Here is a 25,736-nt window from a genome sequence, read left to right on the forward strand (position 1 = left end):
CATACTTGTATCATACATATAGCTCTTCAGATTGTGGCATATTGAAAGTGTAAGCAGGGTATTACCTGTTTATGTGCAAAGAATTAACACAATCAATAATGGCATATTTTTTCTAAAGCCAGTACCAGCATGGCTGCCAATCAGAATATAGCTTTGAAACAAAACATACAACTTAGTTTCACACAAGAGGTCCTAGTCTTACAACTTAGTTTCACACAAGAGGTCTTAGACAAGCAGATTTTACATTTTGGATTTTAGCAAGACTTTCAACATGGTTGATGGTCATAATAATCTCATTAACAAACTTGAATAGCTGAGAGTGCATCCTCTGGCACCATGGTAGGTTAAAGCGTTCTAAAAGAGTGTGCACATTGGTTGGCCAAGTGCCATTTGACTTGACTCAGTCTGGTTGAATTTGTCAGTAAGAAGCCAAAGGTTACTATATTTGAAATCTGCATACTAAGTTATCTGTATACAGAGTAAAGTATATGGGTAATCATTGAGTTTTTTTCAAAACGTGGGAAAATCTTTATTGCACCTATGTTTGTGTTCGTACTTATATAACTGAAAAAATCTATGTAAAACAGAAAAGAATTAAAGTTACAGATCATTATAAAACTATTATGAGAAACATTTACCTAACTTTTTTATATCTGCAGGTAATTTACCATGAAAGTGGTATCAGTAGTTGATGTCACTACCCCAGGGGTAACTGCCCCCGGGGTAACACCGGATCCTAAGAATGTGAATCCAATAACTTTGCTGACCAATAGGAAAAATGCATTGGAGCAAATTGACAAGGCTTGCAAAAGGTATTATTTTGTTATAGTTAACTTTAAAAGTCTATTGGCATTATGTGTAAAGTATACATTTTAAAGTTAGAGCAGAATTTGAATTTGAAGCATTAGGCTTAGGCTTTTAGCACCCTATGGCACCATGTGGTTCTGGGACTATCTGTATATAAAAAGAATTGGAACCACTGCCTTACCCTTGCATGATCGTAAGAGGCGACTAATAGGGTCTTAACACTTGGTTTTGCAGTAACTCTGTGATTCCAGCAGGTATGCAAATTTTGATGAAATTCCATACCTCATGTTTTTATTTCAATGTAAATGAGATGTGGAACCAAAATTTGTAGTCCTGTTTGGTGCAATATAACCTATACTGTGTTGGTGCGCCGTAAAACCCAAATAAATAAATTTAGCACCCTATGGGTTCACCAAATGCATAAAATGCCAAATTCATAGTCTTGAAAATCCCGAACCTGAGGAAAAATACAGAAGTTCATGTCCGTCTTCCACTATAATCAATATAGAAAGAAGAATTAATGTCTTGAACAAAATGAATATGTGTAAAAATTAATAATTATTTTTTACTGTTTTCCATTGCAGTATTGAAGCTACATTAGAAAATATTCAGTTCCAAAAGCTGGATTTTGGTGAGACCCAGATTCTGGACACATTCTACAATGCAGATGTTGTAATAGTGGATATGACCATAGCAACACAACAGTCATCTTTATTTTACCATGTTGGAGTGAGACAGAGCATGGGAATGAAATATAACGTTGTTATAGCAAATGATACTGATCCAGAGTTAACTGTTTCTCTCAGGGTGAGTCTTAAGCTTTTGTCCAATGAGGCCTTTCGTAACAAATATATGAAAATTGTTAATGCTTTGGCACTGCTTTGTCAATTTATTTCTGATTTAAATGTTATATTGTTATTTGCAGCATGCTGTGATTTTATTGTTTTCATTTTGTTTAGTAATATCATAGAAATTTTGAAGTGAATTAGAAATTTTCATTTTCTAGTGGGCTAACAGTAGGCATTGTCAGTGATTAGGGAGTTTCTAGTTTTGAATTAAGTTATATGAAATAACATGGCCTTCTGTGGGAGCTTGATTAAGGGGTGGGTGAGGAGGTTTTCCTGTGCTATTGTGGTCTGACGCCCCATCTACTTTTCCTGTAGTAAGTAAAATTGGAGGGCCCCATGCCCACTCCCAGTACCCCTTCTATTTTGCAATTTCAATGTACTACTTCAATAATTAATGAAACCCCTGATTCCTTAAATAGTTGTGAATAAAACACATAGATATGTGTTAACATGCATGCTTTTCAAGAAATTATTCCTCAAATTGTATCTTGTATTGCAGTTCAGGCTAAAACTTAAAAAAGACTAACAGACTGTTTTTGTAATTCAGGTATTTAGCTTTGAAGTAGTTTTATACATGGTATAGGAGGTTCCAGTTAATTTACAATTAGTCTTTTGAAAAGAAAAATTTAGATTATGTTTATTTTTTTTTTTTCAGTTATTTGTTTTAAAAAATAAATATAAATCGCATGAGCCATTATAATGGGGCTTGAATGTAAATGGTTCTCCCTTTTTTTCCAATCAGAATATACAGTCGGATCATAAAAACAGTACATTGCATCATCAGAAGGTTTGAATTAATACACTGAATATATATACCTATATACATAATATAATGGTGAAAGCAATTAACAAAACCAGAAGACTAATTGATTTTTGCCTGCTTAACTTTTTTGTGTACCTTATACCTGATAGAATAAACTAGAAGGATTTTATTGACCTTGGTTAGTGTTTGGCCGTTTTACATTAACGTTCAGCCAATGATTTCTTAGATCCTCTTGTAACTTCTGTGTCTAACTTTGATTGTGTTTCTCATAGTCTTGTATACATGTACCAGCAGAAGAAAGGATGGAAATTTCTTGTGTTTTTATGCCCCCACTATTAAAAATGGGAGTGCATATCATATACCCCTAGCCATGTGTTATATGCACAAATTGTGACCGGTCAACTCAGTTATGCATTGTCTGATCTTGAAGTACATTGTAAAGTGGCACCAACCTTCACCATAACAAGATTTCATGTTGTGTGAAAATCCCAGGCCCTACATTAATGATTAAAGGTTATGGTCACGCACGGAGGTGAAAGATTTATGGTAATTATTTTTGTTCACAGTATGAAGTTTTGTGCATACATCAAAATTCAAGTAACAAAGTACAAACATTAACAATAACAAGATCTGTTGTGTTCAACACTCTTTCTGAATCTCCTACTCAAATGGTCAAGGTCACAGGACACATTTAGAAGTAAAGGGGACCTCTGCTGTAGAGTGGTTAAGGTCGCTGACTTAGAATCACTTGCCCCTCACTGAAGTGGGTTCAAGCCTCTCTCTTGGCATTGAATTCTTCCTGTGTGGAAGCCATCCATCTGGCTTACGGAAGATTGGTGGTTCTACCCAGGTTCCCCGCTCATGATGAAATAATGCACGGAGGGGCACCTGGGGTCTACCTCCACCATCAAAGCTGGAAAGTCGCAATATGACCTATACTTTTGTCAGTGCAATGTTAAACCCATTAAAAGCAAAAAAAAAAAACATTTAGAAGTAAAAAAACTTACATTATTTTTTATGTCCAGTGAATAACTTTGTATGAACGGATGGATATTCAAGGAACAACATACAAACATTCACTATAACTAGACAATGTTTCGTGTACAAGACCATTAGAAGTCAGAGATTTTATTTCTTTAACTTTTGTATGATTGATTAAATATTCACTTAACTTGGCATAAACATTCACCATTACTAGATGATGACCCTTATCTTGAAGGTCAAAGTCACACTTAAAAAGGTCAATGTTTACTTCATTTTTCTTTTTCGGTCCATAACTTTTGTATATTAAGATTGATATTCAGATAGCTTGGCACACATATCAGAATGTGACATGTGCAAGACTTGGACCCATACGTCAAAGGTCAAGATCATAATTGCAAGAAATGTGGTTGTCAAAGGTTTTATATCATTAGCTCGACAATTTGAAATTTTTCAAATAGTAGAGCTATTGTTGTTACCCTTTCATTGTCATCTGCATCCAAATCACAAAAGTTTTAAATGTAGATAGTAACTCTAAACTTATGCAGACCTCACACATGTATTCTGTATCATGAAATGACCTCACAGGACAAGTTAAATAACTTCTGTTTTGTAGATTATTATACCCCTATTAACTCAGATTTACAGGTTTTGCATGTAAGCACCTTTCTCAAAAACAACAAGTTAAAATGCTTATGAACATAATAATAATTATGGCATTGCATGTCTTCAGAGTCATGAGATAACCTAAGGGGACTTAACAAAGTGACATAACTCTAGCTTTCACTTTGTCAAAATTATGCCCCTTTACATACATGTAGAACTTTAGGTTAAAAATGTGCATGTAAGCAGGTTTCGTAAAAAGTACTAGACCAAATGCTTTTAAGCTTGATGCATTTCTTTGGCATCATTGGATGACATCACAATGCAAGTGACATCTCTGTAGCTTATAATATATTTAATAAAGTTATGCCCCCACCCCACCCTTGTTTAACAGTTAACAAATTTCTCAGTAATTACTTGACCAAATGTTTCCAGATTCTCTGCACATCTTTTGCGTCATGGGATTATCTCACTTGGTAATCTTCATAACTTTAGCTTACAATTTAGCAAAATTATAGCCTTTTTCAACTTAAGAGTATTTGCTAAACTAGTACTTGGTTGAAGGGCTTCAAACAGTGGAGCTTGCTGTCATAAAACAGCTCTTGTTTTTCTTGTCTGGTCTATAAGTGTTTTTGCACAGAAGGATATTCAGATAGCTGAAAGTAACAAGAAGGTGTGACATTTAAAGGTGAAATAAATTGTCCATATCTTTCCTACATGTATATGTATTCTGTTGTCATAGTACTCACACTTCTGTGTCGTAATATCTCATGGTGGCTGCATTCATTCCTATGAACACATTTGTAGAGAAATAATCTACCAACAAAAGAAAATTCATTTACCCGACCTTAGCGGTGGACCGTTGGACCGACGCAACCAAAATATCGACAGGTCCACTAACTATAAAAAGTTGGGTAGACCGACGGTCAACCAATTTTCAGTCACGGTCTGCAAATAAAATAAAACCCTTAAAAGTAAAAAATAGGAGGGAAAATCGTACCCATATCCGCGAATTCACAAAATGAAAGTTGATTTTGCCTTAAGGATAACATGGTGTAATAGCGATATTTCATATCTTGTAACTGGATGGTAATATTTAAATGAAATTAGGTAACTTTAAAGACATTCAAAATTAAAAACGTTTCACCGAGAGATTTTTGGAATTTTATCATTTTTGGGGGAGATAACCGGTATTGAAGTTAACATTGATGCCTATGGGAAATATATAATTTCTTTGATTATGAGAAAATGAGCTTGAGTTTTGAGAAAATTTGCGGTAGAAAGCTGCATTATATGATTCTGATACAAATATCAAAAAGAAATCTAAAATTCCCCGTAGGGAAAAAGAGAAAATTAATTTTTTTCTAGTTTTCAGGGGAGATAACTCATGAAAAACCAAAATTATCAGGGGAGGTAATCTAAAGGAAATTTTTGAGAACATCTGTCACTATATAACTTGTCAATATGCACCTTGTTTCTATCGTTTGACATTTTCAAAGCTTACATTATCAAGTTTCATGTACGCTTTTGGTGAAATTGAGGCCTATTACGGGTAGTCATCCTTAAGTACCGCATTCTACCGTTATAAGCATTGGCGAGTTAAAGTCAGGAGAGCACGAATGGACTACTCCACCGATCGGGCGAGTGGTTTTTACGTGGTAACTTTACCAAATTGAGAAATTACATCAGGCAAAATTACCTGGATTGACTGGAATTTACCCGCGAATCGTAAAAATATCAAAACGTCATGCTGGTAATTTTCCATTCCACAAGCACGTGCGCCCTATCGTAATGTTTAATTTACATCGCGGTTACTTTTGACACAATAAACGCGCGTAGTGCATTCATTTTTTAATATAATCGCTTTAAGTTTTCAACACCGCTTGAGAACTAATACAGTTTGAATTCTATAACAATTTTAATAAGATATCGACAGGAATGTAGGCAAAATTCTTTAAAAACGATCAAATTTTCATATAATGTTTTGTAAAATTTCAAACAACGCGATCTTGATTATTTATTTCTTTCTTAAAGTAAATATACGGTACATACTATGGTAATAAAATTCAGACTTTTGACCAGAAAGTACAAAAAACACAATTAAAAAATCTTAAATAACGAAAAAGCGGCAGCAATTTAAATACATGGAGTAAAACGATTTTTGGCAAACAGATTTCTGTTAGCGCGGCAGAATAGCTTACGTGACCTAATGAACGTAAATAGAAATGTGGTATAAAATAAAGCAGTATGATGTCGTTGCGGTTTTTAATAAGTTTTAAATGATTCTTTGTACATGTATGTTTTGACACAACACTTTGTTAGATATTCTTCTGAAACAATAATGTAAATTTCTTGAGGGCAAATAGGTCACAGAGGTAGGACATCCACTATCGTCGTTCACGGTTTGACACATTTACATGTCAGTTTATTCGGGATATTGCACATTCGCTTTTAAAAAATTAAAGAAAAAACTTTTTTGTTAATTTCTTCTCAACAACTTACGATCAGACAGTGATGTGTCACATGGCGCGAAAACATGACGTAATGCCATGACAATCTCGGGGAAACTATACCGCTTTGATCTCCGCTTCAGATGCCAGGAATAACCGACACACTTCTTTTAGCTCTTTGTGGGGGTGTTAATTGAAAATGAAAACAAGGCCAATTACTTAGTTTATCATCAGAATAATTACCGATAATTAATTGTTGATGTTTTCTTTTTTCACTTTCAACACGGGTCGGGAGGATGATGATTATTGTGTCCATATTTTGGGACACTTTTCAAAATAATTATTTTCGGGATAACAGATTGCTACAGTCTTCCATTTTTAATTATTTTAGAAATAAGTTCTGTTTCTTTGAGTCATATGAAGTTATGACGTCAACAACATCACAATTTATGTGATAGAATTGGAGGTCCACTAAAGTCTGAGCAGGTCTACTAGATTTTAGCAGTTGGTGGACCTGCTGGCAACTGCTGAAAAAAGTTAAGGTCGAGGCCTGCCAACAATTAAAGGCTTGTGTCTTAAAAAAACTTTGTTAACCTTGAAAAAAGGACATTTCAGCAAGTAAATTATGTGACCCTTTTTTTTATCGAAAGCTTGAAGAGGGCATGTCAGTGTTAACGCTTAAATGCTGCAAGTGCAAAGAATTGAAATGAAGTTTGAAAGCATCTTCCAGTGTAATCATTAGTATCAGAAACATTATTTTGTAAGAATTACAGCTGAAATAGATTTCAGTAATTGTGTCTCCCACATGTTGAGGGGGAGATGTATTGTTTTAGTGCTGTCCATCCTTCAGTCTGTCTGTCACAGTTTGTCTACACAATTCCCCTGACCCCATGGATTGACACAAAAATTTACAAGAGTGATCGTTGCCAAACCTAGTTGTACATATCAGCATTTTCTGGTTCGATGATTTTCAGCATTTGATAATTTCAGCGGGGTTATGTCCCGTGATTTGTCAAATGACTCGTCTTATATTACTGGGCCAGTTTTCACCAAAACTTACAGAAATGATCAGTGCCAAGCTGTATTTTGTATATTATCAGCATTTTCTCTTTCGATGATTTTCAGTAGGGTTATGGCCTTTGATTCATCCAATTTTATGATGTTTTGTCCACTTCTCTTATATTTTTGGGTGGATTTCTACCAGTCCTTGCTGGAGTAATAAGTGCCAAGCCTAGTTATACAAATCATTTACATGTTCCAGTTCAGTGGTTTTCAGTGGTGTTATGGCCCTTGATTTGTCATATGTTACAACAGGCTGCAAACAGTGGGGCTGAATTTCACCAAACCTCATGAGTGATTTATGTGAAGTGTAGAATGTGTATATTATTGTCAGGTTCTGATTAAATGATTTTAAGGGGAGTCATGACCCTTGATTCGTCAAATTCTTTGCTCTATGCTTCCCTCCTATACCACTGGTGAATTCCATCAAACTTCACAGTAGTTACCACTGTCAAGCCTTTAGTTGTGTACATTGTTAGAATGTAATGGTTCAGTGATTTTCCTTTGAGTTATGGCCCTTAATTTGCTGCATTTTGCAATTTTTGCATGGAGAATGGGGGAGACATAAGTTTTTCGTAAAAAACGATCACTAGTTTTTATATGCTTTGGCATAATTGCTTTTCCTTGCTGATGTAAGGTTATCTAACTTAGAAGAGATAGAAATAGCTGTATATAGATTAGTATATGTTAAAAGAGTATTAATCATTCATCATATTGCTTATCAGTGGATGGAATATTTGCAGTGTATTAGCTTGACTATTTAAAGAACCGATAGCACTATTGGACTCACCTTGTGTCTGAGCCCACGTCTCACTTTGGTTATTATAAGTTTTTGTATGTAAGCTGGTATCTCAGTACCCATTAATGGGAATGGATTGAAACTTAACATCACACTTGTTCATTGTGCTGATTTGACATGCAGTGCATATGTTAATTAACTCTACTTCACCATGTTTTTTAGCTCACCTGAGCCAAAGGCTCAGGGTGAGTTATTCTGATCACTCACCGTCCGGCATCCGTAAACTTTTGCTTTAAATGACGTCTCCTGATAAACTGCTAGGCCAATTTCATCCAAACTTCACAGGAATGTTCCTTGGGTGAAGCTCTACAAAAATTGTTCAAAGAATTGAATTCCATGCAGAACTCTGGTTGCCATGGCAACTGAAAGGAAAAACTTTAAAAATCTTCTTCAAATCTCAAAAACCAGAAGCCCTAGAGCTTAGATATTTGGTGTGAAGCATTGCCTAGTGGACCTCTACCAAGTTTGTTCAAATCATGACCCCGTGGTCAAAATTGACCCCGCCCCAGGGGTCACTTGATTTTACATAGGAAAATCTTAAAAAATCTTCTCAAAAACCAGAAGCCCTAGAGCTTAGATATTTGACATGTAGCATTGCCTAGCGGACCTCTACAAAATTTGTTCAAATCATGACCCCCCGGGTCAAAATTAACCCCGCCCCAGGGGTCACTTGATTTTACATAGGAAAATCTTCAAAAATTTTCTAAAAATAAACTAGAAGGCCTAGATCTTAGATATTTAACATGTAGCATTGCCTAGTAGACTTCTACAAAATTTGTTCAAATCATGACCCTGGGATCAAATTCCCTATGGGGTTACTTGATTGTACATAGAAAAATCTTCAAAATTTCCTAAAAATAAACCAGAAGGCCTAGATCTTAGATATTTGACATTGTAGCATTGCCTAGTGGACCTCTACAAAATTTGTTCAAATCTTGACCCCCCCAGGGTCAAATTGACCCAGCCCCAGGGGTTACTTGATTGTACATAGGGAAATCTTCATAAATTTGCAAAAAATAAACCAGAAGGCCTAGATCTTAGGTATTTGATATGTAACATTGCCTAATAGACTTCTACAAACTTTGTTCAAATCATGACCCACGGGGTAAAATTGGCCCCGTCCCAGGGGTTACTTGATTGTACATCGGAAAATCTTTGACATTTGAATGTAGCTCATATTACTCAGGTGAGCGATCCAGGGTCATCATGACCCTCTTGTTTTACAAAATTATGCCTTGTTTTCAACAATTTGAAAGTAATTAAAATTGTTAAGTTTCTGTATGAAAGCTTGTATCTCATACATAATGGGAATTGATTGAAACTTCACACACATTCACTGTGATTATCTGACATGCAATACAGAGGTTCCATAACTCTGATATGCATTTTCACAAAACTATGCCTTCTTTTTCAACTTTTATATACATTCAGTTGATGAGGCTATTGAATAGTGGAGCGTTGCTGTCCTCCGCCAGCGCTTGTTTTTTAGTTTTGCAAATTTTCATGCACATGTATGAGCTGAAGTTATACAGATCACTTGAATATATTACCAGTAGTGCCTCCAAAGTATAACCACATGAGAGGTGCACATTGTTGAGAACACAAATTTGGCTGCTGTGTACCAAATCACCATAAAAAGCTCAGTATATAGTAGGTCATAGACAAGAAAGGGTGACAGAATGAATCCTGCTTCTGGCTGTTCAGGAAATATGGTCATATCAGGGCCGTCGCCGGCTTCGGATAAGTGGTCCGGCCTTCAGTGTCCCGTGAGTGCTGAAGGCAGGAGAGGGGGAAGACCACGAGAGAAAGATGTCCCCTTCTTCCCTATGCCCCCCCCCCCTCTCTCTCTCTCTCTCTCTCTCTCTCTTTCTCTCTCTCTCTCTCTCTCTCTAAGAGGGGTTCGGGGGTTCTCCTAAAAAAATTTAAGATTTGGGATGCCAGTAAGTGCGTTAGTGCGTTTTTCTTGCATCTCGAAAGCAGTTTCTGTTAAGATTTCAGTCAATTTCATGATATTTTTCAAGGATAACTATCCAACATTAGACCAATTTTAGCTGGTTCTCTTAATGTCGATGCATTGTTTTATAGTTGAGATGTATTTCGGTATTTTTTGGATCAAAAACAATTATCTAAGATAGAAAATCATATCTTAAAACAATAACCAAATGGTGTCCCGCGAGTGCCGAAGGCAGGAGAGCGGGGAAGAGCACGAGAGGTGAATCCCCACCACATCCCCACCCCTACCCTGTCTTTCTTATATGAGGGATTTGGGGGTTCATCCCCGAGAAAATTTTAAGATTTGGAATACCAGTAGGTGCGTTTTTCTTGCATCTCGAAAGCACTTTCTGTTAAGATTTTCAGTCCATTTCATGATATTTTTCAAGGATAACTATCCAACATTAGCAGATTGCTATAAATGTTGATGTAAATATTATAGTTGATATGTATGTTTGCATTATTTAAGATAAATAATCATTACTGAAAGTAATAACCAAATGATCTGAAGAAATTAGCTTTCGGTAAGTTTTGTTATAAACAAAATTATTTTCCATTGTTTTAAGATACGGCATGTTTTTTTATTATTATTATTTAAACAATTATTGTATATTATAAAAGAAATCGTCTTTTAAATCATATCGGATTAAAGATCCATCAGATAATTGTTAAGTTATGATTAATCCAGTCAAGCAGGGTTGATAAGTTTGAGACGAAAAATGCCGAAGTTGTTTTCACACCTCAGGGCAATCATAAGGATACCGCTCTTGGTGGATAATTGCATAAACAAGGCAATATTTCGACACTTTTAATCAAAGCAAAAGATGACATTTAATGCGAAAAACTGGTCTGGATGATTACAGCCGAAGTCATGCTCGGCCAAAAAGTGGTCCGGCCATGGCCGGACCGGCCGGACCGTCCACGACGGCCTTGCATATTCTTAGATGCAGAAACTGCACAGCTTGCTTTTTGAAAGCTAATGACTTACATAGGTACTTTGGTGCATGCTCTTGCTCAGTAACAGGCTGGGCAGGGCACCTGCCGTGTTCGTCAGTTAATATTGTTAAGAGCTTGAAGAATGCTATCTTGTTTGTTGCTTAGGGAGCAGATATGGTAGAAACGATTATACGTGGTATTATAATGTGATTTTTTTTTTGCATGCTGCCTAACAACATTTTAATTTTTTTTTTAAATGAAAGTTTTATCTTAGAAATTAACTTTAAGACAGAGGTTGTTTGACCAACTCGAGGTATTAACATTGAATAGAAACTTGTATGTGTTTGATTGAATATGGTTTACTAATTTTCATTTCATATTTTTTGCTGCATATAAAATTATAAACTTTTGTGTAATTGATATTTTCAGCTGTCTTGTGGGCCAGGTGTTGTGTTTTTCCCCTACACAAAAGATGCCAGTGGTGTGATAATAGTGCAGGACGGCACAGTGGCGTATACTGATGTTTGTGTACACCCAGAAACTGGACCGTCATTGTTAAATAAACTGAAGAAATTTCTCAGTGATGTAGATGATGAGAGTGTGTAAGTTGTGTAAAGATATAGGTTTTCATGCTGTACTTCAGTTTTTAGCCCCTATTTAGTGCACTTTTTTTTCTCTAAAGTATTATTACATGACATTATACATAGTTTACAGTTTTTATACACCGAAATAACAAACATGGCATTGATCATTATATATATATATGAGAAAGGTCTTAAGTTTTTATGATGAAGACTGAAGGAATATTGACTGGAAGGTTATATCAGGTGAAATTATAGTTGCTTTAACTAAGGTTTTATTCATGACTGTATGTTCATTTGAAATGATTTTATAAAAAAAAAGAAAGGTTGAACTTCAGCGTGTTATGATGTTATGTTGTTTAGTCATACAACATTGTTCTTTGAAAAAACTTTTTCCCTTGACTCGTGTTTCTCAAATGTTTTATATTTTAGGACTCACTTAAAAGAAAGATTTTTGGCTGATCTTAGAAAGGCTCGGGACAATTACAAGGGAGAAGATCTAGTCAAGGTATATGGAGATGTTCTAATCCATTCAAAACATAATAAGCATTAAATATATATAGTCACTTCTGTTTGTTTTAAAGGTGGTCAGATTTAAGCAATATTTTGATATTTTTCTGTATTCTGGTAGTGATTTTTTTAAGAAACAAAAGACTATTTATATAGCATTAGATCCCTATTGGAAACTGAAGTACTTGCAGAGAACTGATTATTACTGGTACAGAATCAATGTAAATTGGTTAGGATCACTTCCAGCCGTTACTAAATTGAAATACTGTTGAAGAATGGTGCTAAACCCCAAACCAGCAAACAGTACATGTCTGCATTATTATGTAACAGAAGTATTTAAAACAAAAACTTATAAGTATTATAAAAGAGAGAATGGCATGATGTATTGCTGATTTATGTTATATATATTCTCTAGGCTTTACATGGAATGAAACGTAGACTGGATGACCCTCAACTCCTGTCTGTGGATGTGGTAGTCAATCTGCTTATCTCATTTAGAGAAATACAGGTTTGTCCTCAACAAGACATGTTATAACTAGTTTATTTGATAGAGTTATCAGTCATCGCACTGAGTAAACATGTTGCTAATTAAAATGCCAGCTTTTCAACAGATGATGGTACATCTTTCTATTTTACATCTCCTACCTTGTCAGTAAGGATTTGCAGATGAAAGATATTAAGCCACAACAGTATCCTTGAGTTGCAGTATTTGATTTTGTCCATCTGCTTATTATCTCCAAATTTAGATATAGGAAGGATTGAAAATATTGAAGGTAGCTGAAAAAAGTATTGTATAAATTATGAGTATGCTTGGTAAAAAACTACAAATCTACATTTTGTACACTCGAGAGTTACGGCCATCTAATTGAATAAGAATTTTGCTGAATTTTGTTTCTGACTAAAGAATTCTGTCACTACTTACTCCTAGTACTCTGTCATTTGTTGGAGATCTTTGAGGAAAGTTGTAAAACTTTTAGATATACATGAACAATTTACATACATGTAATAGTGACATTGTTTCTGACTGAAGGACTATAACTCTATGGTAAAGCTGGTTGAAGACTTGGATACGATACCAAACTTGAAGATATCATGTACTGTAGCTGTACAAAATCTGTATGCCTTTGCACTCAACAGGAGAAATAAAAATGGGGACAGAACGAAGGCTCTCAGTGTTATCTTGAAGGTTAGTCAGTGTATGCAAAAAAACTAAATTTATTACAGACAGAAGTGCTAATTCCAGTTTTAGTTCTTAATTATTTTCTCTTCTAAGTATGTAGCAAGCAGTATTGATTTCTTTATGCTAAAAGTGTTTTGGCACCAGCGTGAAGACCTACAGATTGCAGGGACAAACACAAAAATATGTGCTAATTTGTTTTAGTTTATACTAGTTTATTTGAGGTCTAGTGTGATAAAAACTTTAGGCTTAAGACTTAAGACTGCATCCTGGAAAAACCAGTACTATTGTCAAAAGATAATGTTATTGTTACCTCAGTAGGGCTCAAACCAATGACCTCTGAGTTGAGCTGCAGGCACTATCTTCTATACTACTGTGCCTATTTATACATGTTATGTCTGCTTCATACAGGTTGCCCTTATGAATTTTTAATGCAAACTGAGAAGATACAAAAGATTCATTTGTTCAGATTTTTGCGCAACTCGAGAATAAGGAGGGCTATTGCACTTGTCACAGCATCAGCCTTATTGGTTAAAGTTTTTTTTATGAAGTCCATTGGCCTTTTCATTACTTAAAATATTCATTTGAAACATGCTGTACTTACTCGTAGTCACAATCTACGTAAGTGTTCCATAATGTGTAACTGTACCTGCAGTATTTCCAGAGTAACATCCCATTTTAGCTCATCTGAGTTTTTTGGCGAAAAAATGATTAGTTATTGTCATCACTTTATCGGTGTTGGCGTTGGTGTTGGCTTTGGCGTTGCCTGGTTAAGTTTTAAGTTTAGGTCAGCTTTTTAGCTCACCTGAGCACAAAGTGCTCAGGGTAAGCTATTGTGATCGCTCACCGTCCGGCGTCCGGCCGTCCGTCCGTCTGGCGTCCGTCCACACTTTCCTTTAAACAACATCTCCTCCTAAACCACTGGGCCAATTTTGATGAAACTTCACAGGGATGTTCCATGGATGGTCCTCTTTAAAAGTTGTTCAAAGAATTGAATTCCATGCAGAACTCTGGTTGCCATGGCAACTGAAAGGAAAAACTTTAAAAATCTTCTTCTCAAAAACCAGAAGCCCTAGAGCTTAGATATTTGGTGTGAAGCATTGCCTAGTGGACCTCTCCCAAGTTTGTTCAAATCATGACCCCGCCCCAGGGGTCACTTGATTTTACATAGGAAAATCTTAAAAAATCTTCTTCTCAAAAACCAGAAGCCCTAGACTTTAGATATTTCACATGTAGCATTGCCTAGTGGACCTCTACTAAAGTTATTCAACGCATAACCCTGGGGTCAAAATTGACCCCGCCCCAGGGGTCACTTGATTTTACATATGAAAATCTTCAAAAAATTTCTAAAAATAAACCAGAAAGCCTAGAGCTTAGATATTTCACATGTAGCATTGCCTAGTGGACCTCTACAAAATTTGTTCAAATCATGACCCCCGGGGTCAAAATTGACCCCGCACCAGGGGTCACTTGATTTTACATAGGAAAATCTTAAAAATCTTCTTCTCAAAAAGCAGAAGCCCTAGAGCTTAGATATTTGACATGTAGCATTGCCTAGTGGACCTCTACTAAAGTTATTCAAATCATGACCCCGGGGTCAAAATTGACCCCCCCCTAGGGGTCACTGGATTTTACATATGAAAATCTTCAAAAATGTTCTTAAAAAAACCCAGAAGGCCTAGAGCTTAGATATTTGACATGTAGCATTGCCTAGTGGACCTCTACAACATTTGTTCAAATCATTACCCCCGGGGTCAAAATTGACCCCGCCCCAGGGGTCACTTGATTTTACATAGGAAAATCTTCAAAAAATTTCTAAAAAATAAACCAGAAGGCCTAGATCTTAGATATTTGACCTGTAGCATCGCCTAGTAGACTTCTACAAACTTTGTTCAAATCATGACCCCCGGGTCAAATTGGCCCCGCCCCATGGGGTTACTTAATTGTACATAGAAAAATCTTCAAAATTTTCTAAAAATAAACCAGAAGGCCTAGAGCTTAGATATTTGACATGTAGCATTGCCTAGTGGACCTCTACAAAATTTGTTCAAATCTTGACCCTCCAGGGTCAAATTGACCCAGCCCCAGGGGTTACTTGATTGTACATAGGGAAATCTTCATAAATTTGCTTAAAATAAACCAGAATGCCTAGATCTTAGATATTCGATATGTAACATTGCCTAGTAGACTTCTACAAACTTTGTTCAATCATGACCCCTGGGGTAAAATTGGCCCCACCCCAGGGGTTACTTGATTGTACATCGGAAAGTTTTCCAAAAAAATTCTAAAAATCATCAGTTTGACATTTGAAACATGTAGCTCATATTACTCTGGTGAGCGATCCAGGGTCATCATGACCCTCTTGTCTCCTAAACTATCAAAGCTATTGCTTTAAATCTTGCAACACTTGTTCACCATCAATAGCTGACTCTGTACAGCAAGAAACATAACTCCATCCTGCTTTTTGCAAGAATTATGGCCCCTTTTGGACTTAGAAAATATCAGATTTCTTGGTTAAGTTTTATGTTTAGGTCAATTTTTCTCCTAAACTATCAAAGCTATTGCTTTAAATCTTGCAACACTTGTTCACCATCAATAGCTGACTCTGTACAGCAAGAAACATAACTCCATCCTGCTTTTTGCAAGAATTTTGGCCCCTTTTGGACTTGGAAAATATCAGATTTCTTGGTTAAGTTTTATGTTTAGGTCAACTTTTCTCCTAAACTATCAAAGCTATTGCTTTAAAACTTGCAACACTTGTTCACCATCAATAGCCAACTCTGTACAACAAGAAACATAACTCCATCCTGCTTTTTGCAAGAATTATGGCCCCTTTTGGACTTAGAAAATCAGATTTCTTGGTTAAGTTTTGTGTTTAGGTCAGCTTTTCACATTAACTATCAAAGATATTGCTTTAAAACTTGCGACACTTGTTCACCATCAAAAGCTGTCTCTGTACAGCAAGACACATAACTCCATTCTGCTTTTTGCAAGAATTATGGCCCCTTTTGGGCTTAGGAAATATCAGATTTCTTGGTTAAGTTTTGCCTTTAGGTCAACTTTTCTCCTTAACGGTCAAAGCTATTGCTTTAAAACTTGGAGCAGTTATTCGCCATTAAAAGTTGACTCTGCACAGCAAGTACCGTAACTGTATGTTGCTTTTTGCAAGAATTATGGCCCAATTTGGACTTAGAAAATCATTGGTAGGACAATATTTCTATTATACAGAGGCAAAAAACTCAGCCCGTAAGGCGGTGCTCTTGTTCAACATTGCAATTTTCGTTTAAAGATTTTCAAATGGGAACAGTTTTGTGTTCTGAACCATTGAAGATACTATGTTAAAACACTCATCCCTGGAGTAATAACACAAGGTTACAACATCAAGTCCCATAACTCTTACATGAATTTAGGTAAAATTATCCTCCTTCTTGGACTTGGACATCTAGGTTAATGTTTTGCATTCAAATTGCACCCTCCAGTACTAATGCAGGTACTTGGTTGAAGTTTCATACAGATGTTAGGTGCAGTTGAACAAGATCACAGCATCAAGGCCCATAACTCTTATTGAATTAGGACAATATAATTATCCTTAGATAGAAAATCCATTTTACTTTGAATAGTCAAGTGTGCTGTCATGAGACGGCTGTTGTTTCATTCACTCACATTGTTATTGACATTTGAAAGTACTGTAGGTGATAGAGACTACAGAGAACCCGGTACCAGATCTGCTGTGTTTGGCTGGGAGGATTTATAAAGACAAGTTTGTAGAAGCGGACTATGAGGATAAATCGGCTCTGGAAAATGCTATTGTTTGGTAGGTATAGGCAAAATCTGCACCAGTTACTGTAGTTTCAGAAGCATTAAATTATTATTTTGGGCTGTCATGGATTGAATATTTTGTATTGATATATCAAAATGTAAGTATTGACATTGTCGTATAGAAATCAGTCCTATACAGAAGTTATGGCATTTTCAAGATAACCATTCTGATTTTTTTTTAATCAATAAAGACTGTACAGAGAGCAAGTGGTAATGAAAATCATCTTTAATAGCTACAGTTATTTTATTTTGAATAACCATCTGAGAGTTTTTCTCTATTTTTCCATTTCTGATGGTGTAAATCTTCCAAATATCTATTGGTGTTGATATTTTTGGTTGTATCATACTTTTTCTGAAATAAAAATGAAGAAGATTTTTAAAGTTAACTGCCATTTGTAAGTTTTCTTGTTCAGCCTGCCTTTATGCAAAAAAAAAATGTATTATAGGTATAGGAAAGGCTTTGAGATACAGCCTAATGAGTATGCTGGTATCAACCTTGCCACATTGCTTGTCATCTCGGGGAAAGAGTTCTCCACTTGCAGTGAACTGAAGAGAATAGGTGAGTATGACTATAATCTAGTATACTTACAAGGGTCATAAATAGTAATATTGTTACGGCTTGGGTAGAATTTTTTTTAAAAATCGGCACTAAGCAGAGGGTACTCTTCTTGCTTTATACCTAGCTCAAAACTAGACGGCTTTCAAAAGTTTTTATTTGATTATTGCATGCTTGAGTTCTGTGCCATGTTAAAATTCTGTATTTTGTGGATGATACTTGGTGCCCTGAAGTTTAAGATTGATGATTAGACTTTTCATTGGGGATTAGTTAAAAGTGTTACTTTTTTGCTTTTCTTAACCTTTACCCTGCTAAATTTCTAAAATGGACTGGTCCATCATTCAATTTGGACAGTACCAGTTATCATTTAAAGGGGTGTTCACTGAAAATTAACTGATTGAATAGCGAACTGTGCAGACCATGATTAGCTTGCACTGGTTGCAAAGGCAGAATCACTTGCTGACAGCAGGCTAAAGGTTAAAAGTAACATTTACACACACTTGCATGTATTTAGATTTGTTAGCAAGACATTATACTTTAAAACTAAATTTAAATATTATTGATTATATTTCAGGTTTGAAGTTGAACAATTTGATAGGAAAGAAGGGTAGTTTACAGACATTGACAGATTACTGGGATGTAGCCACCTTCTTCGAGATCTCCGTGCTAGCACAGGATTATGGGAAGGCTGTACAGGCAGCTGAATGCATGTTTAAATTGGAACCACCATACTGGTTAGTCCATGATGCTAGTTGAAAGTGTAATGTTTTTAATCAACTGTTTAGTAATGCATGCATGAAGGATAATGGAATGTAAAATAATATGGCTTAAATTGTTGCAAAGAAGCAAACATTGAAGGACAGAACATGCTGCCATCAATGGGTCAGTTTGAAGCATGCAGTATGCACTTGAATTCCATTTTAAACTGTTGCAATATTGGTTTGATAAATAAGAGGACATATGGAATCTCATTTCAAATGCCTTAGTTTCCAACCTGAAGCCATATGAAAGCTTACACACTATCTTATTGATTTATGGTTGCTTTGACACTTTTTCTTATGCATGAACATTTGTAAAAATGTTGCACCTCTTTTAACAAAATTTCATTGCATTGGTATGAAGTGGCAGTTTTAGTGTACCTACAAATTGGATGTATAAACTGAGATTTCAGTTTGAAATTGGGATTTCATAAACATCATCATATTATATGTGGCATATCTTTGCCCATTATGTGGTTTTATGGCTTGTAATTCAGGTATCTGAAGTCAACACTGGGAAATATTCAGCTGATCAACAAGTTCCGTAAACCAAGCACTCACACCAATCAGGAAACACAGCTGTTTAATTTCTGGATGGAGTTCTTTATGGAGGCAACCAAGTCGGAGGTGTCACCACTGTGGTACCCAGTAAGTTTGGAAACCAGTAACTGGGGATTCAAGCAGATTTATTGCAATTTCATTGCAGATAGAGTTATATTGATAAATAGATGCTCATTTGAAAAAGCAAGTTTAATATGCAAATATTACTTACTCCATAAACTGGATTAATATCAATATTTATAAATCTCAGTTTTGGCAAAGGGCCTCCATGGCCAAGTGGTTAATATTGCAGACTTCAAAGACACTTTAAAACTCCATGTTTGGGAAGAATACTTATATGTGCGGAAGCTGTCAAGCTGGTTTGTGAAAGGTCTGCCTCACTGTGCTAGATGTAATGATCAGAGGGGCAGCTGGGATTTTTCTATGATGATTGGACTTAAAAAAACAAAATATGTCCTCTCAAAACTTGCAGTACTATGCACTGAGGAAAGATTTAGAAAATATACATGTATTTTCACAGGTACTGATATTGGAACCAAACAAGGTATTTGTACCAAGCTACCTTCAGGTGAACATGGATGAAGATAATAAGGTACAGTATTGAATATATTCACCCTTAAATTACAGTTACATTCTGCAGAAATGCTAGGAAAGCCAACAAGTTGATATACTGTTTTGAGGCTATACTTAGAGCCTTTGTCTATGAAGTCAGTAATTGTGAACTAGATTGCTGTCTGGTCATTAACACTGCATCAGTCAACTGATATTGGAAACTTGTCATTATTTGCAGAGAACTGGAAAGTATTGAGGCAAAACCAGAAATACTTTGTGGCCTAATTGACCCTTTTATGGCCTAACATACCCCCTTAGTTTCTAGCTAACAGTCCTTATGGTCTAACTAACCCCCTTTTGATATAACTAACTCTCATGTGGTCAAATTTACTATTTAATGGTTAAGCTGACCCCCTTATGGTCTAACTTGGCACTAAATGGTATAACTGACCCTCTTATGGTAAATTGACCACCTAATGGTTTAACTGACCCTTTATGGTCTAACTGACCACCCTATGGTTTAACTGACCACTAATCATTTAGCTAACCCACCTTACCTCTTGTGGTTTAACTGACCCCTTTATGGTCTAACTGACTTGCTAATGCCTTAAATAACTGCCTAATGGTCTAACTTGCCACTTTATGGTCTTACTGACCCACATATGGTATAATTGACTACCTTGCGGTATTAACTGATCCCTTATGGTCTAACTGACCCCCTTAGGGCCTAATTGACCACCTCTTAGTCTAAGCGGCCCACCTAGGGTCTGACTGAAACCCTTTGTGGTTTAACTGACCATCTAGTATTCTAACTGACCCAATTACGGTATAACTGACCACATAGAAAGCTAATTGACTTCCATAGTCTAACCTGCTGTCTAACTGACCACCAAGGTACGACCACCCTACCTAATGGTATACCTGGCCATCTAGTATTCTAACTGATTACATTATGATTTAACTGACCACCAATTGGGCTGATTGACCACCTAAGGGTCAAACTGACCACTTGGTATCTGACAATCGCTTAATGGTTTAACTGAATTGATTGTATTTTTACAGTCTGTTCACATCTATGGATTGTTTAAAACTTATTATATGTTTATTGTCTGTTCATAGCTGTAGGTTATTGAAAAGTTTCTTGTATATTTACTGTCAGTTGACATCTATAGATAGTTCAAAAATTGTTACTATGTTTACAGTCTGTTCACATCTACAATGTGTGTAGATCTGAAAAGTTACAGCATGAGTGGGTGTTTCCTGTACCAGCTATAAAAGGAGTCAGGTAAGTCTTCCATTTGTACTTTATACACAACCAATGTATTTCATACCCCTAAACAAGCATGATGTATGTTAATAAATGTGACAGAATAAATTTCATGACATAAATTTCCTGACCTGATAAATGCTCAGCTCTTGACAGTGTAATTCATCAGATATTGAAATACAACTGCTGTTTGAGGGTTTCTTTGGAGGAAATGCCTTTAAATAGGATACTGTTGATATTGTTTTTATATTAACGTATAATTTTACAGTCTGTATAAAAGAGATGTTCGAGCAGTGTTTCTGTATGTGGTGGATAACTCGGATGATTTTCACATATTCTTCTCATCAGAAATGCAGAGACAGTTGTAAGTCAAATATTTTACCATTTATATTACCGGTATTTGGCTATTGAACATATTCTGTGTAATACAGTAATGTATTTGGACTAGTACCCATTTGAAAAAACATACTGAAGGAGCTGATAGGTGGGTTCAGTATGTTATTTTGATGAGTAGGAGTCCAAATATATGTCATATTGTGCCAGACAGTGTTAAGTAATCTTTTTATGCCCCCGGCATCTACTGATGCGGGAGGCATATAGTGATTGTCCTGTCCATACGAGGTAAACCAAATGGGACCGTTTCGTCTAGCATCAATACCCCTTATTAGAATGACTTGATACTAATGCAGATGTAATCTGTGACCATTCCTCATCTTCAGACATCACCTGACCTCAGTTTGACCTTGACCTTGACCTCATTTTGGACTTAGGTTGCTTTATATGGGCCATCTCTTGGTTAACCAAATGGAACCGTTTCGTCTAGCATCAATACCGCTTACAAGAATGAATTGATACTAATACAGATGTAACCTGTGACCATTCCTCATCTTCAAACATCACCTGACCTCAGTTTGACCTTGACCTTGACCTCGTTTTGGACTTAGGTTGCTTTGTATCGACAAGGATGCCACCGGGGGCATCAAGCGTTTATTGAACGCAGCTCCTTGTTATTCTTTGATTAGTTTCCTCAGTAAGATATTGGACACCATACATACACAACTCCATCTTAAAGGTACATAGAAACATCACAAGTATTTTTTGAAGTTTATATTCATTCAGATACTTTCATTGGTCAACAGTTTTTATTGGTGCACTAATGTTGAGATTCGAATAACAAATTTGCATTGTCCAATAAAGAATATAATGTATACAAAACAGTAATAAAATAGATGATCAATGGTACAAAAAGGTCGTATTTTTTTACAGATTTTATGATGATATGTGTAAACTTATAAAGGAACACCAGCGAGGGTTTGAGGCTGAGCTGGAAGAGAGGGACAATATTGAGGTACGACTGTAGTAAATTGTAATAACTTGTAGGTGTGATTGTAATAATTATTGCTCTTTTTGCTCGCTTACTTGATATTCCTGCAAAATATGGCACAAAGTTAGAAGTTGACCTTGATGAATTGAAGTTCTCTGACATGGCTGTTGTGAAATGGCTTCATTTCTGTTTTTGGAATGTTTGTCTAACTAAACATTTGTTTCTCATGGGTGAAAGAGTAGCCTGATATTTTATTTAAAATGCAGTAATTTTGCATGGACAAGATGTATTTTTCCATTAATATTTTTGAAAGAAATAAGCTCTGCTTTGAACTTGAAATTTGTATTACAGTGTAAGGGTTGAATATATGGTGTCTAATTAGCTTAAAAAATCAAACAGATTATACCCCAGTTACATAGGAAATCCACATGATTGAGTTCCATTTCCTTTGTGGTTGTTTTTTTTGTCACAAGAAGGTTTCTTATGATAAATAAAATTCTACTTTCATTATTTGATAACGTATTGACAACACCTTAAAACTTTTAAATATTTCAGTTGTTGAAAACTTTGCAATCTGATTTCTTGATTTTGCCTACCATTGTAAGTATCATCAACCGTTCGACTTGTAATCTCTGTTACTCAAAATACCTTTCTGATTCTTATACACTACACCTGCACCTGCAGATCTTTTCCTCTCCTCAAAACAAATCTTCTCATTGTCTTTTCCTGTTCTACTTGTACATTATTAATCCTCACAAGTAGTGCAACAGAATCATTTTCAGCTCACCTACAGGGGTGAGTAATCATCACATTTTGGTCATCCAATACTTGTCCATTGTACACCCACACTTTACCTGTATCAGTGATACACCTAAGGTAAGTGTTATAGGGCAGCATTTGCCATCTTGTTTGAGATTTATCTCCACTGAACTCTATGTTTATTTTCTCTACTCGGCAAGTTTAAAAAGCTCAGTTCCTGTTTTCTTTTCCTGACTTCTTTCTTTACCTGGTATTTATCTGGGTTAATTCAAGTTCTATGAGGTTTTGACAGCTCTTTGCAGTGGTTACAGTGTAATTCCCATTAAACATCAAGACATCTCTTATTAAGGAGGTAGGTTACCTTGTTACCAGGGTAAATTCAAATTAGTTTAACCGCAGCAATTTTTTGTATTTCGTGTAATTTAATGTTTTGACTGCTACAATTGCGATTTCTTTTATCTCTGGCCCTTCAAGTACAATTTTTATACAGGTTTGAAGAACATGACCCTCTAAATGTATTTTATATAGAAAGAAGAAGGAAAATACGTATATTTAACAGTTTTCAGTGCATTTTGGTTTCATTGTTATCCGTAGAAGTCTGCATAATTAATAATTTTACTAGTATGCGCGTTAGCTTTCTAATATAAGCTTAAAATATATATGTCGCGGGGCTCGTGTTTCCATGGTAACGCATTTTCTCTCATTTTTAAACAACTATGTATGAAAACGGGTTTTTCAACGGCTTTAGTGCCATTCTGTCAATGACCAACATGGAATATTTGGGTAATATTATTAGCAAAATACCAAACACTTTACATGGTTCACTATTTTTCTTAAAGTTTAAAGTAACCATGGCAACAGAGATGTTTAAAATAGCTTATATCTTGCTTTTTATCATAATTTCTTGTAAAAAAATATTAAATAAGATAATCTTTCTTGTTAATGTAGCTTTAAAACATTTTAATTCTAACGTAAGTAATATTTTCGTGTTATTTGCATTTACTTAAACAAATTTCACAGCTTAAAATACTTACAGCAGTACTCCTCGTCTGACATTTTTTATGGAAAAATCGTTCTGCATGCTGCTATTATTATTATGGATATTTATGAAATGAAAATAAAATGCCGAAGCTGTGTTCCTTAAATAGACCAGTGTTAACGCTTTTGAATTTTACATTTAGATATATAGGTCACGGGCTTCGTTTCCATGGTAACATCAATTCAATTCAATAAACCACAATTTTGTAGTGAAATTTGAACAGTTTAGAGCTTAGTTTTAATATATAAGTAACAAACTATCAACGGAAAGTGAAAAATGGGTATTACAAATCAAACTGCCCAATTTTTATTTTAAAATGGCCGTATTAAGTAACCTTTCACCCAGCTATATTCCCAAAAACATTGGTTACCATCATCCATTTCTTACATTCTGCATAACATTTCAATTTAACTATATACAAGAAGCAAAATATTGATTATTATTCAGAGCGAAAGATACATAAAAAATATTTCAGTAAATAATGGCTGTTTAAAAATAGTTCAAATAAAGAAAATGCACAGAATTACGTACTTTAAAAATAAAAGCTATTATTTTTACGCGGTAACTGGCACGTAACGTCATGACGTCAATGACGTCATTTTAAAGCAACAATGTTTTGAAGCGTTTCTGCGGCAATTTATTAGTTATTTCTGCATAATTAAACCATTAAGCATCAGATCGGAGACAGGTACATGTTTTCTTTCCAGACGAATGGATATACAAACACATTTGGTTTGTCGTAAACGCTGTCGTAAATCGTCACGTTAGCTTCCGGTTGGGCATGCGCACATACAAATATGAAGGTAACCTACCTCCTTAAGGCATCAGATCTTGCTTTAAAAGAAATCAGATGCAAGAATTTCCCTTTTTACAGTGAGCAGATAATAAGCAGTATAAACAAACCTAACCAAACTCATGTAAATAAGTCGGCATTTAACCCTTACCATGCTAAATTTCTAAAATGAACTTGTCCATCTTCCAGTTTGGACAGTGCCATTAACTATTAAAAGGGATGCTTACCAAAAAAGATACTGACTGAATAGCGAATAGTGCAGATCATGATCAGACTGCATGGATGTGCAGGCTGATCATGATCTACACTGGTCACAAAGGCAGAATCAGTCGCGTCCAGCATGGTAAGGGTTAATGTATTTTTTTCACTGTCCTAAATTCCATACAAAAGCACATGAAATAAATCTGCAAGCAATGATACTGAAATTCTAATTTGGATACTAGTACATGTATACTCTAAATCTACAGAATTTTAAAGTCATTTTTTGAACACAGCATTTTTGTTTTGTATAAAAAAGAATATTGTAGGATGAGTAGCAGAGATAAAGGTCTAGGCAGATTTGAAAGAAGGGAAAAATTTGTATTAACTACTGTATGATTTGCATATATTCGGTGACTGCAGTTTTTCAAAATTTTGCTAGAATCACAAATCACTATTATTCTGAAGGTCTCCAGAGTAGTTGCAGGAATTCTTTGAATTTTAACCGTTACCCTGCTATAATTCTATAATGGACTGGTCGATCATTCTATTTGGGCAGTACCACTTATTATTCAAAGGGTTGTTCACAGAAAATTTACTGATG

At 35.5% G+C, this 25,736-nt stretch overlaps 1 protein-coding gene across 30 annotated transcripts in view; it reads left to right on the forward strand.

Annotated features, from left to right (window-relative positions):
* LOC123550860 (mitogen-activated protein kinase kinase kinase 15-like) overlaps positions 1–25,736 on the forward strand; it is a 93,601-nt gene that overhangs the window by 1,565 nt on the left and 66,300 nt on the right. For 29 of the 30 annotated variants that reach the window (XM_053540192.1, XM_053540195.1, XM_053540194.1 and 26 more), the window contains exons 2-16: positions 660–812; positions 1,392–1,614; positions 11,668–11,840; positions 12,252–12,327; positions 12,745–12,837; positions 13,360–13,515; positions 17,199–17,320; positions 17,772–17,884; positions 18,456–18,615; positions 19,137–19,287; positions 19,721–19,792; positions 20,955–21,037; positions 21,288–21,383; positions 22,286–22,367; positions 22,899–22,943. In XM_053540192.1, the coding sequence (XP_053396167.1) occupies positions 670–812; positions 1,392–1,614; positions 11,668–11,840; positions 12,252–12,327; positions 12,745–12,837; positions 13,360–13,515; positions 17,199–17,320; positions 17,772–17,884; positions 18,456–18,615; positions 19,137–19,287; positions 19,721–19,792; positions 20,955–21,037; positions 21,288–21,383; positions 22,286–22,367; positions 22,899–22,943 (1,788 nt within the window). In that variant the 5' untranslated portion in view covers positions 660–669. The remainder of the gene's footprint in view (positions 1–659; positions 813–1,391; positions 1,615–11,667; positions 11,841–12,251; positions 12,328–12,744; positions 12,838–13,359; positions 13,516–17,198; positions 17,321–17,771; positions 17,885–18,455; positions 18,616–19,136; positions 19,288–19,720; positions 19,793–20,954; positions 21,038–21,287; positions 21,384–22,285; positions 22,368–22,898; positions 22,944–25,736) is intronic. The other variant, XM_053540196.1, reaches the window with a different exon arrangement.

The sequence above is a fragment of the Mercenaria mercenaria genome, chromosome 4, assembly GCF_021730395.1.
Source record: "Mercenaria mercenaria strain notata chromosome 4, MADL_Memer_1, whole genome shotgun sequence".
In the NCBI taxonomy this organism is placed as follows: domain Eukaryota; kingdom Metazoa; phylum Mollusca; class Bivalvia; order Venerida; family Veneridae; genus Mercenaria; species Mercenaria mercenaria.